The 13,416-nt window shown below is 35.5% G+C and overlaps 1 protein-coding gene across 4 annotated transcripts in view; it reads left to right on the forward strand.

Moving 5' to 3' along the window:
• Positions 1-13,416, forward strand: part of IDE (insulin degrading enzyme) — a 74,049-nt gene that overhangs the window by 14,600 nt on the left and 46,033 nt on the right. For all 4 annotated transcript variants that reach the window (XM_064463838.1, XM_064463835.1, XM_064463836.1 and 1 more), the window contains exons 5-11: positions 1,910-2,032; positions 5,190-5,302; positions 5,729-5,891; positions 6,484-6,576; positions 7,114-7,205; positions 8,813-8,893; positions 11,807-11,910. In XM_064463838.1, the coding sequence (XP_064319908.1) occupies positions 1,910-2,032; positions 5,190-5,302; positions 5,729-5,891; positions 6,484-6,576; positions 7,114-7,205; positions 8,813-8,893; positions 11,807-11,910 (769 nt within the window). The remainder of the gene's footprint in view (positions 1-1,909; positions 2,033-5,189; positions 5,303-5,728; positions 5,892-6,483; positions 6,577-7,113; positions 7,206-8,812; positions 8,894-11,806; positions 11,911-13,416) is intronic.

Below are 13,416 nucleotides of genomic sequence, written 5' to 3' on the forward strand. Positions count from 1 at the left end.
TATAGCACATAGCCTTCCTGTAGATCTGACTTTGCAGCAGTAGAGCCCAGCTTTGGTTTTTATTTACCCAAAGAGATGACAACTGTGGTATGGTTTTCATGACAATTGCAGTTGGCGTCCTTCTTATGGTTTCCTTTTGACCGGCTGAGACATTAGGCTAGCAGAATACAGGAGTCACTCCATTTGCTGCTTCAGGTCATTGCTCGTTGCTGTGCAGCCTGTTTGGCCAGCAAACCTTCTATTATTCTTTGTCTGTCCAGAGAAACAAATGCACCTTAATCTTCCAGTTTTCTTGTTAGGACGTGCATTTTGTCCCCAGATACCATTCACCCATCTCCCTGAATTAAAGCCTATGATGGTAATTCTTCTCCATCAGTACCCTCAACAGTGTCAAGTATTTTCCCAGGCACTTCTGCACTGTATAGTGTCCATTTTCTAGTACTGTAATAGCACAGTTACTGAACTAAAACTTTATTTTTATTTTTTAAATTTTATTTTAACCTATGTATTGATTCTGTGCGAATAAACACAGTAGGGTATCTAAAACTTGTGCATTTCATTTGTCTGCAGATGGTAAGGAATATAGACAAAATATTTTAAATGTAATCACCTAATTATCCTTTTAGATGTCATAAAAAATCCTTGCTTTTACTCATATGTGAACTTCAAAATTCAAGCAATATATAGCTTCAGGCAGCCTCTCTATGATGATTTGTTGACTGTTGCATTTGTAATTAGACTTGTATCTAATCACCAAGCATCTGGACAATATACTTTTCTATTATTTATGTAGCTAATTTTGCCTCATTGGTTTGTATTAACTTATATCTGTGATTGTGGGATTTGTGCACCGGGCATATATGCAGAGCAGGTATGCTCTCCCAGTCTCTTCTCTTGTTGTTGCTGTTTCCTACAAACACACACAAGTCAACTTTTCTGCTACAATTTTTCTGCTACATCTTCTTGCCTTGCCTTATTCTTCTTCCTCATCCCTTGCTGTCTCTGTACCTGGTCTGGTTGTGGCTTAAGGGAGTTACTGGTATCAAAGTTAAGAGTATTAGTTTGCAGTTCTGGTCTGTGGATTCTCTTGATTGACCATTTTGTGTGCCCGCTTAGTAATAATGGGAAGTGGAGTTGATTAAAATCCAGCGTGTTCTTTGTAGACTCTTGATTTTTTCCTGTTGTTTCAAGTTCTTACCTTTACTAAACAGGAGTTCTGCTTTGGCTATAAATGTGGAGTATGTCCTTAAGAGTAAATAATTGAAAGCTTGATGTTGATGTAAAGATGGCACTACTTAACAGGAGGATAACTTAACAGAGAAGGTTTGGTATCTTCTGCCTCTGGGCTTACTCAGGGAGAGTTGTAGCTCCCTTCCTCTCTAGTCGTGTTCCTCTACTGCAGCAACAGCTCAGCTGTTTGTGAAGCAGACGCTGAACAGTCACAATTTACAAATTGTGTTTGTAAATTAGTAATTATTTATTTCATTTAATATACTAGGCTATAATTTGTGGCACACTGCCACAAATAATTTCACACAGTGACTCCTACGACAGGAGTGTGTATATGGGAGTAAAGCCTACTCCAAATGTGCCAAAGAAAAACCTGTTTCTTCTGAATTAGAGCCTGGCCTTACTTGTGTTGCTTTGAAATAACCCATTCAAATTAAAAAGATTAACTTGGAAGACTAAAACACCCTCAGTTCTTTAGGAATGTGCAGTTTAATAATGGAAGTATTTATTGTTTCTGGTAAGCTGAGACAGTATTGGTCCAGTTTAATTATTATGCATAGTAATTATTTTTAAAATTGCTATCCATCTGGAGGGAAATAGATTTAGTAATTTATGTTTTTCTTTTTGATTTGTAAATTCATAAATATCAAGTATTGTTAACTTTTCTTTAATGTTACAGGGAACAAACTCACTCTGGAAACCAGACCAACCAAAGAAGGAATAGATGTAAGACAAGAGCTATTGAAGTTCCATTCTACTTATTATTCATCAAATTTAATGGCTATTTGTGTCTTAGGAAGAGGTGAGTTTTGTTCTGTTGGTTGAGCGAAGACTTTACATGTATTTATGTTTGAAGAAAATGAAGTGTATGCAAGTGTCTGAAAATCTACAGAAGGGAAAAAAGGAAAACTTATACAGACTGACTAAACAAAATTTTATGTTTAGTGAAGACTCCAAAGCAACTTGCAGTGTATAAATTCGTGTGTTTATAAGCTTTCAATAGAAAAAATAAGCTGAAAACTCTAAAGCCATTATCAAGTCACCAGTTGCTGTCATTGTATGTTTGTCTTACGAAGACTTCACAGCTGTCTGCTTTCAGATGTTGGGAGGGCTTTTGATACTGTTTCATATTTTAGATTTATACCTATACAACAAAAATTTTTGCATTATCAAAGGATAAACCTAACCTAACATTTAGATAAAAAGCCTTTACTTCAGTTTACTTCTGAATTAACTTAACAGAGGTTCTTACTGCTTAAAATCTTCCACAGTCAAGATGATATTTTACACAGGTTTGCCAAAAGCTTAATAACAGTGCATTGCAAACGGTTTGCTTTTTGAAAATACACTGGCAGACTGGTATTTATATGGTGTTTTACAGTAATGCTCAGATGCTGAGTATGAATGGAATAAAATTCATTAGCAAAGTGAAATATTCCTTTATAACTATCTGTTTACAGGATGTTGAGTATGAAGCTGGTTAACAAAATGCACCTGTTTAATTTCAATTATAGCGTATACATGAATCATTTTTTTCTTGTAGATTTTTAAGGTGGGCAAACACAGTGAGGATTATACCTCTTAACTGAGTCCAAGTTTTGTGCATATACTCACTACTGGAGCAGTTCCAGGCACCCGAATTCCTTTTAATTCAAGTTATTGTTATATCTCATCTGCTGTAACATTATATATTGATTAGAATATGGTGAAAGTTTTTTTAATGTTGCAATCTGAATAGTAAAATATATTAGATTTGTTTTCTAAAGGTGGGGTATCAGATGTGTTACTAGTAGGTGTGTAGGTAATACCAGTAGGCTTAGTGTATGTCATGTATGAAAATGCCTTGCTTATTCTCCTGGTAGCAGTGGAAACTTCCTGCAAGTAAACACTGTAATGTTGATGAAGATAGCTTGTAAATATTTCTCAATGTTGTGAATTTATTGCTGTTTAAAAGAGGTGCTTTCCCCTTCTCAGTTGTTTTTTTCTTCTTTTTATTTTACCTGAGCAAAATAAACATCTTTTCTTTAAAATATTTATTTATTAATTGAAGGTAAATAAATATTGACCAGAGTTTAAAACAATTGAATTTAAATTGTCTTTCTCATTTAACAGTTCTGTTTCCAAAGTTTCTAGGCATCTTTTTTTCTTTAACTAGTTCTTTGTTGGACATACAGCATTCCAGGACAGACAAGATCTGTGTTTCAAATACCAATAAAGCGTAGAAAATAGTCTTAAAATCTGTTACCTTTCCAACATTTCTGCAGTTTGCACATATGTGGGTTTTTTTTGCTATAAAACACAAAAATTTATCTTGTTAAAATCCTGAATTTAGATGTTTTTACTAGCCATTTCCTACAAGTCAAATTCTTTCAGCATGGGTTGCCCTTGTAAATAGTTCAACATTTAGAAAAATTAGGAGCCTTTGAAACATTGATGTTTGATTTTTTTTCCTTTCAATCTTACAAATAAAGTTTTGAAAGGTAGCTCTCAGGCTTTTTGTTAGCCTGGTTGTATACAAAATGCCATGCAACTACCCTTGTTTGTCATATTTACGTAAGTAGTTGTCACTGTAATAGTGAGGTGCTATTTGGACAAAAGTTGTATCTTATTTTCCCTGAAAAGGCACATACCTTTTCTCATTCTGTTATTTGTTTGAGCAGGAGAATTATGCAATTGCTTTCCAGAAGGCTTTATATTAATGACTGATTTGGCTATTTGAGGCCTTGCTTCTAGCATCAAATTCAAAAATGTGCAAGTTCCACATTCTTCCTGTGATTATTCTTTCTGATTTTCAGGGAGCTCCACTCATAAAAAGCAAACTACAGAAAACAAACCTTGTTAGTATTAGTCCATGAATTAGTTGCTGAAACACCTTGCTATCAATGTAGCAGTAGTGCTAATTAATACATAAATAAATAGAGATTCTGAATGCTGATATGGATAAAAAAATAGTGCTTTTTAACAGAATTACATGCAGTTCACAAAACTTTATTCTACAGTGCCCCATCTTGGTTTGCATTGGGGTGGTGTCCCCCCTCCCCCCCTGCATGTTTCTCTCAGTGTGGCAGGAAAAATTCTGCTTTGTAAATCTAATGGGGATTGTTTTGACTAACAAGGTGACCGCTTCTTGAAAGATTTCAAGGATTAGGGTTGTACTTTGAGACATCCAAGAAACGCTCAGTTTTTTCTTCAACACCCACCCTTGAAAGGCGTGTGTTAAAAGACTTGACAGATGAGTCTTTCTTATCTTATTCTCACATTCAGAAGTGCTCCAACATGCAGGTTTTTTTAAGCAGATAGCTATTTTGAAGGCAGTATTTCAAAAGAAGCAGTATAGGTTAGTTTAGGTGAATTCATGCACAACATCAAATTCTTTCTGCAAATGGTCTTCCTCTTGTTTTTTGAGAGTAGTAGAGTCATGGACTGAAACTAGAATGCATGTAAAAGTAAACGTGCTTAAACAGGTCACAGATGTGTGTGAAATTTTGGGGTGCTGAGGACAGATGACCCTGGCTCACAGTGTATGCAAAGTACTGGAGGTTAGCTGAGGCTGAAGAAAATCCAAGTTTTGGCAAAGATGCTGTCACTCTGGAAAACTTGCAGCTGTATTTCTGTGTCCGTTAAACTTTTTGTGGAATGTTTATTTTTGTAAATGTTCAATGTCTAACGTGTCTTCAGTTCCAGCTTAGATTCATCAGTAAAATTTCATTATGTTTTTTCCAGTTACAAGATTTATTTTAATCATGGTTGAAGCCTTCCTCTAATAAGCGTGGTGCTTATAGCATGTTGTAGTTCAAAACATAAGTATTAATCTAGATTCCCTTTTTGAAATTAATAATCCCCATACCACTAAAACTCTCTTTTGTATAATTCATGCCTCCCCAAAGAATATACAAAATCCAAACTTGCCAGAATCTTCAGATAATGATTATGCTTTTTCTAATGTTTCTTTATTCTAGAATCCTTAGATGAGCTGACTTGCTTAGTGGTGAAGTTATTTTCAGAAGTAGAGAATAAAAATGTCCCTATACCAGAGTTTCCTGAACATCCTTTCCAAGAAGAACATCTGCGGGTATGTATAGAGTTATGTCTTACACATCAGCAGTGTGTACCTTAAATCATATTTTTGATGTTTCACTAATACATTTTGCACTTCACTTCTTTTGTATCAGGGTCCCTGTTAAGTTTCATATTTCTTTCTTGATTTTCCACTCACCTTTCCATGCTGAGTATAGTATAGTTTTGTATAGTTTACAGTAAAGGCAGTACATTTGGTTGCAGCTGTAAGCAACTCAGAGATAAGTAGTTCTGTTTGCATCATGGATGGCTCAAGCATTGACCTAAGTTTTTCATACCTTTACTTTTGAGAGATTGTTGATATGTTTGTACTAGAATGTGTGTGTGTGTGTGAAGGGAATGTGATATATGTTCCTGAGGTGAATAAAATAATGTGAGTTTCCTTTTGTTTATGGATGTCCTTGTTTATTTTTCCCCTCAGCAACTTTACAAAGTGGTACCTATTAAGGACATTAGAAATCTTTATGTCACATTTCCTATACCAGACCTTCAGAAGTACTATAAATCAAACCCTGGCCATTACCTTGGTCATCTGATTGGTCATGAAGGCCCGGGGAGTCTTTTATCAGAGCTTAAAGCCAAAGGTAGGTCCTATGAATGTAAAAAATTAAAAATGAATTTATTACACAGTTTTTTAAAGCTTAGCTACATTTCACTTAAAATTGACCTTTGTATGTTAAATTTAAACTCCCCAACTGTCTGAGTAATTTGAGTTGTAAGTAATTTTGTGCTTTATTTTTGTTTCTGTGGTGGGTAAAAATAAATAACAGGCACTCTGACTACTGAAGCTGTTATTTCTTGTACTCCCCTTTATCTACCCCTGTTCTGTCACTGACTTAGAGACTACTGTTAGGTCCCTTAATGTCTGGAAGACTGCAAGAGTGTATCTTTCACTATTTTGCTTTATATTACTGTGTTCCAAACAGAAATAAATTTCCCAGTAGTCAAAAGATTTTAAGTTTGTTATATCACTCTGAGCACAAAATCAGATAGGTCTGAGTTGTGCTGGGTTTAACTGGCACTGTTGCTATATCCATTGAGGAAGAGGAGGAGAACATGTTAAGTAGTCAAAATGTTATTTAAAAAAAAAGGAATTTAATGGTGCTGAAGAATACAAAAAGTAGCATAAATTGTTACAGATTTGTTATGTAATATATTTTCTTTTTTATTTCATAGGATGGGTAAATACTCTTGTTGGAGGACAGAAGGAAGGTGCTAGAGGGTTCATGTTTTTCATCATTAATGTGGACTTGACAGAAGAAGGACTTTGTAAGTGGAGCATGTCTACGTTCCGTGGTATTCCTGATCTGATGGGTTTGTGTTTGTATCCAAAAAGGCTAATTGTGTTTATAGCTTGAAAGCCAATTTATTTTAATTAACTGGTTGTTATTCTGTGTTTAGATCCTCTCAGTATTCTAACACACTTAATCTAACATAAGAAACCAGCTTATTTGAGGTTATATTAAAATATTTCATTAAATATTTTAAAGTAAATTTCTTCAAAAGCTGTTAATACCTTTGTGTGCTACTTATTCAGACTATTTAGATCTCAGTTAAATTATATTATAAATCAATATCTTAACATAAGACATGTTCAGTGCAGTTCTCAGAATTAGCAGGGGACCTAAACACTTATCTTAAATTCATGTTTAAGAAAAACTTTCCCAGTGGGATTGCATACGTACTTAAATATCTTGATGTATCAGGCTGTAATTAAAAATAAAACCTTACATATTTGCGTTCATCAGAATTTTTTTTTGTGCAGAACTCTGAGTGAATTATTAAGCAAGTATTTTTTCTTTTCAGTGCACGTTGAAGATATTATTTTGCACATGTTTCAATACATTCAAAAACTACGTACAGAAGGACCTCAAGAATGGGTTTTCCAAGAGTGCAAGGTACAGTGAATATGCGGTGGTTGTACTTTTACAAATTTTTGTATTATAAGTAGAAGCAGATTCCTTGGGTGTGAAAATAGCCTTTGATGATCACATGGCAATTAAGTTTATTAATTTTAAAGGTGCAACATGACAGAAATAACAAGTACATTCAGAATATATTGTCTTAATGTAGATGTGAAATGCTCTTACAGAGCTGTGAGTTGACATTTTATGATAGTATAACAGAGGTGGAGGAGAAAGTATCTTACTCTGTCTGCAAGGATTTTGCATAACCTTCCTTAATTTTCACTGAAGGTGGAGGGGGGGCAAGCATTTGCTCTGAGGGGTAACATTGAATTGGAAATTCAAATGGCTGTTATTCTACCCCTCTCTTTCATGTGTCAAATTGTAAAGTTGAGATTGTGAAGGCAATAGGACATTTAATCTGCTGTTTATTCTCTCACCTTTTTGAGAGGTGAACTAAAACTTTTCGTGGAGTACTTTGGCTGTACACTTCAGTCTCTGCTGAACTGTTCATGCTTCTTTTAAGTCAGTATGGTTTTGTGTGGAGAGAGCAGAAATGTAAAAAGTATCGTATTAGGATTAAATAGTACTGCACTTCTTAGTGCCAGTGTGAAATAAAAACAGTTTTCTTTATATATGTAGTCTCAGTGGTTCACTACAGATACTTGGGTAAAGATTTCTTGTTCCATCTTAGCTTTATTTGGTGAAAACTGTTGAGTCTCTTCTGTCCAAGAGTAGAAATTCTGCAGGTGCGTTAACTTTGTTTTTTGCATTTTGACACTGTAAACCTGTAAAAGAAGTCTCTTTACCCTGTGCTAAGCGTCCCAATGGAATTGTTTCACTGTCATTGTAAGCAAATAAAGGATTTGAAAGAGGTAGTTCCATCCTCCCATATCATCACTGTGTCTTTCCCTTCCTCCTCTTGTATCAGCCCCAGCACTTCTGAGGCTGTGAGGTGAGTCAGAAGAGCTGGCAAACTAGTTTGAAAGAATCTCCTTCTGAGTTTATTTTCGGCTGAATTGTTGAATTAACCAGACCCTCTGCATGGTTTCACAGAAGGATAGACTGTCCTTTTCATTGGCTTTATAGTCTTAGATATCTTTAATTCACCCTTGCCATGTATCCTAAGAATTATGTGTTCTATTTCTGTGGCTAAGATGGCATAAAGAAATGCACTTTTTCTGCATCTAAACTTACCTTTTGGCTGGCTGAACAAAAAAGGAAGAGGGAAAGGCTTCAGTTCATTAACATAAACAGTCATTGCACTGGAACACTATGCATTGGTTGTATCAAAGTTAGTGTGTTTTCAGTTTATCAGAAAACTTAAATATTTGAGCTATGGGACAGGTGGCTTACTACCAACAGGAGTTACAAGATTTGTGTAGCACTTCACATTGTGAGGCTATCTGAAAATGCTTGAGAGTTTTGTGCCACTTGAATATTATTGAAAACTTGTGTTAGGTACCTGTCTACCTACTGTAAACTGGATACAACAAAACTCCTTCCTTTTCTTATGTTATAAAAGGAATTAAGTAACCAGTAATTATTTGTAAAAAAGTGTTTAATATATGCTTTTCAACCTTTCCTGCATTGTTTCCTAGGATTTAAATGCCGTGGCATTCAGATTTAAAGATAAAGAACGACCACGAGGTTATACATCAAAGCTTGGAGGAATGCTGCATGTAAGTGGGGTTTTGTTTGTTAGTTTATTTTACAATACAGTAATAATTTAGCAGTGTGTTTGTTTATACTTTTAATAAATACAGGTATTTGCAAAGGTCCTTTGCCCTTCTTGAGCTTAGGAAGCTAATAACGTGTGGCATAGATCTTAGTTTTGGCAGTCAGTAAGTCACATTTCCTTCACTCTCTTCCATTTTGTACTTCTGTACTTGGTAGAACTGATTTTAGAGTAACTAGAGTTGCTATTTGATCTGTTTCAGTGTTTCTTAAGACATATATACCTGGTCATTCTGTGTCTACCTGATAGCTAAATGTTCTCTAGGGAAACATTAGAGAAATAATATTTTATCATAAACACAAGCACCATGTTTCTTAATGCTTCCATAGTTAACAGTGTGGAAATACTGCAGTAAGCAGAAATGTTTGTTTTAAGATAGCATACAAGAAATGTTGACTCTACTAATGTGATTCTATATTGGTACTGGAAGAGTCATCATGTAGCTTATACTTAGTCTTTGTACTTCTTGGAAAATTCAGTTCCCTCATTTTTCACTGAAGGAAGATTTAGGTGTTTGAGTTTTTTTGTCTAGTGAAATTCATACAACTTTTAGACATTGCTGCCATTCTCCATTGCACAGCTAATGTCTACCTCTACTCAGAGGCATTTTTTTGTTTCTTTGCAGGAATTCCTGTTAATGCTTCTACTCCTTTAATCTGTAATGTCTAAAATAACAATCTTTAATTTTAGAATTGTCTTTTGGTTTACTGAAAAGCATTAGAGTTAACTGAAAACATTTAAATTCATATTTAAAGGAGCTCCTGTTTGGGATGCTGTCTCTTGCTTTTGTTCTGTCAAATGCATAAAATCCCTTTAACAAATGGACCTCTTACTTCTGAAACAGTCTTTCAGTGGTCTGTATTTGTTGGGTCATTCCCGATTATAATTGCTGTCTCCAAAAATCAGGCCAGGAAGTTGCTGGCAGTGTTCCAAAGAGCAGGGTATTGATTCGGGGCTTTTTTTCCCACTGCTTTTCTTTTGCTGTGTTTTGCAGTATGAATAGTAATTCTGATTATGCTATTAATTGCCTAAACACTAATAGAAAAATAATTTTTCTAGTTCTCTTTCTTGCCTCTGAGTCATACTGTTTGTACTTTGAATTAGCCAAGCTAGAACTGTTGTTTGCTGATTTCATGCTCTTATGAATACTAGCTGTTTTTATAACTTGGAGAAGAACCTGTGTATAAGTTAGCTTGAGTAAATACAATGTTGTCAGTTGTAACGTATTTACCAAAAGGGTTAAAAAAAACCCTTTTTATTCAACAAAATGGATGTTCATCTTTAAAGCACATACGTGCTGATCTAAGGAGTCACCACTAAGGTCTTGCTATCAAATTGTATTTCATATTTGTCATGTGTAGGCTTGATGTTTTCCGAATAGTTGTTCCCTGTTTTGCAGTGCTCTTTTTCTTCTGTTTTGTTTTGTCTCCTTAACTGTATAACTTTTAAAATTTCATTTTAATCTGATTGTTGTATGTGGATTGTTTTAGCCTGTTTTATTTTAGCTACATTATGCTCTGACCTTGCTGAAAAGTAGTTTCAGAATCACAAAACGGTTGAGGTTGGACTGGACCTCTGGAGGTTATCTTGTCCAACCCGCCTGCTCAAGCAACACAGAAGTAACAAAGTAAACCAAATAAATTTTATGTTCAGTTCCAGTTGGTGGGCAGACTGTGGTCTGTATTTATAAAGGAAATAAAGTGTAGACTTTTGGTCACTAAATCTGTATTGCCTTGGTAATTTTCAGGTTAGAAGTGCAAAGGTTACTTCAAATCTCCTCTTCAAGTTGCTTAGTCTGCTTATCTGTTTATGCAGAATGTAGTTAAATGATCATTTTTCAGTGTACAATGAATCTTTTGGACAACACCTTTCAAATTCTGGATCTTTAGCATTCACATTTTAGTTTTTTGTAGCACAGGTTCGTTGTCCTTGGTCTCCATGCCGCTTCCCCCCCTACCCCACCCCCCACAGCCCTTTCTCTTTTCCAAAATCCCTTTGTGTGAGTTAGTCTGTATTCTGGAAGTCATTCCACTGTAGTCTTTTGTCTAATGTATGTGATGCAAAAAGTAATTTTATAATAATTCTGGTCAAAAAAAAGTACACCTGTATGGCAAACTGCAAGTACTTGGTGCTTAGGTCACCTGATATTTTTGCCTTGGTAAACAGATGGTTGCCAACAAAGTTTTCCTGTCAATGACACAAATAATTTTCAGAGGAATTTAAACTGTTTTTTTCCTACTTAAATTGCAATGTACCTTAAGAGGTTTTCAGTTTGATCCTAAATAAAAAATGTTAGAATTAAAACTGTAAATTTGTATTATGCTTTTAGATAATTGAAATATACTTGCCTTTAAATGACTGTAAAACAAATTGAATTCTTACAGAATCCTGAAAAACTTAGTGGGGTGTTTTTTTGGGTTTGGTTTGGTTTTCTTTGTTATGTTTTTCCCAAATGCAGTCTAGTGAGTACTTGGTGTTCTTTTATCTTTAAAAATATCCTCCAGGGGTCAGCATTTACCATGGTATTTTTACCTCAGTTACTTCAAAACAGTATTTAAAGGTGGGTGACTTTTTGTATTGGGACAAAATATTTCAAGAGAAAAGAATGGTGGTATGCAGTATATAAAATTACCTAATACAGGAGAAATATGATTACATAGTTAGAGTACTACTCCATCTTGTTTAGTTTTAAGAGAAAGATTTTAAGACATCTATGCACTTCTAATTCGAAATTACCACGGTAGTGCAGATTTACTGACCAGAAGCATACACTTTTATTTCCTTTACAAAACAGTAGTTTTTTTCATGCTTAGTTTTTGTTTAATTCATCCACGTGTTTCTGGGCTTTGTTTTTTAGTATTATCCTATAGAAGAAGTATTGGCTGCTGAATATTTGCTTGAAGAATTCAGGCCTGATTTAATAGAGATGGTACTGGATAAACTGAGACCAGAAAATGTTCGGTAAGTTAAACTGCAATAACTTGTATTTTAACCCAAATATTATAAGAAAGCAGATGAACTAATGGAAACACAAATTCTTACATGTCTCTTACAGCTTCAAAGAAAATGTCACTGAAAAAGAGCTAGCTGTTCTGTGTGTTAACGTCTCTGCTCCCTATTGAAAATAAGCACTCTCAAGTGTACACAATTCTTCCTGTTCAGACAGAAACGACCTTTCAGTCCTTTCTGTGCAGGATGTCTTCCTCAGACTGAAGTAGTTTTTAGGAAGACACTCAGAATAGCTCAACTGTTACTGAGAAAAAACCTAGTAAAATTATCCTGCCTCACTAAATTCTTGGGACGTTTTATATGGAATGCTCTAATAATTTGGAGCTAGGTCTGGAAAGCTGTTAAGAGAATGGCTTTTCTCTACTGTATATATTTTATTTTCCCTATGGAGAGCTGTGAAGCCTCATACAAATCAGCAGACACTCTGAAAAACAGAAGTTTATGTTGGTAGAAATAGCTGTGTCTGTAGCTGCTAAAATCTCTCAGACTTCTAGAGCGCCTCTTTGATGTGAGTGTGACTGTGCTGCACACGTGCTTTCTTTGCACAGTGAGTGTGCTGCAGTACAAGTTTCAGGGCTCAGTCGTTGGTCAGACTGGACCTTGAAAAGAAAAGGGGAAGCCTCTCTCTCCTGTGCTTTTGAGGAACTTCTGTTCTGTTGTCACCCAAGCAGGGTAGAAAAGGGAGGCCAAAAGAACAAATGTACCTAATATCTGTTTGAATACCTAAAGAGCAGTAGTGTGAGCAGGATGAGGTAAATAATATGTTGCTGAGGTGATGATGTACAAATGAAGGAATCTGCGAGCTGTAGAAAAGAAAATGAGGGCAGGTGAAAAAAGGGCATATTAATTGAGGAGGAAGGGCTGGGCAGATGGTTCATGAAGGGAGGAAGAGCCTGGGACAAGAGAGATGGCAAAGGACATCATGGGGGTAATTTAAGGGGGGATATTGTTAGCTGTGGGGAACTGGTATCTCAGTCAAGGGTGGATAGACAGGCTGACTAGTGAAACTGCTACGGATGGTTAAGTGCAGATTGAAAAGAAAAAAAAAAAAGAAAAAAAAAAAGAGGGGGATAGGAATTGGAACTAGGAGGCAGAGTCAAGGTAGGAGAGCAAGTCTAGAAGAAAATATTATGTCAGGCTTAAGCAAGGATCTTCAGCTGAGAGTCCTGAATCACGGAAACAGGTCAAACAGAAGAGGCAAAGAGGTCTGAGACAAGGAGCCTGAGGCAGGACAGCAGCAGAACTGATGGGACTAAGCTTAGAGGAACTGAGCAGAAAAGCCTGTGCAGATTGAGTGCAGTATAAACTACAAAGCACAAAGAAACTAAAGTTTACCAAGTCTTGCTTTTTTTCTCTCCCCTCCTCTCTGCAGATATATGCTTTTTTCCACCTTTTTTCCCCCATACAACTTCTGTTTCAGTTCTTACAGAATAAGAATGTTCTGGAATTACATGGTAA

The sequence above is a fragment of the Phalacrocorax carbo genome, chromosome 12 (genome assembly GCF_963921805.1).
Source record: "Phalacrocorax carbo chromosome 12, bPhaCar2.1, whole genome shotgun sequence".
Lineage (NCBI taxonomy): Eukaryota > Metazoa > Chordata > Aves > Suliformes > Phalacrocoracidae > Phalacrocorax > Phalacrocorax carbo.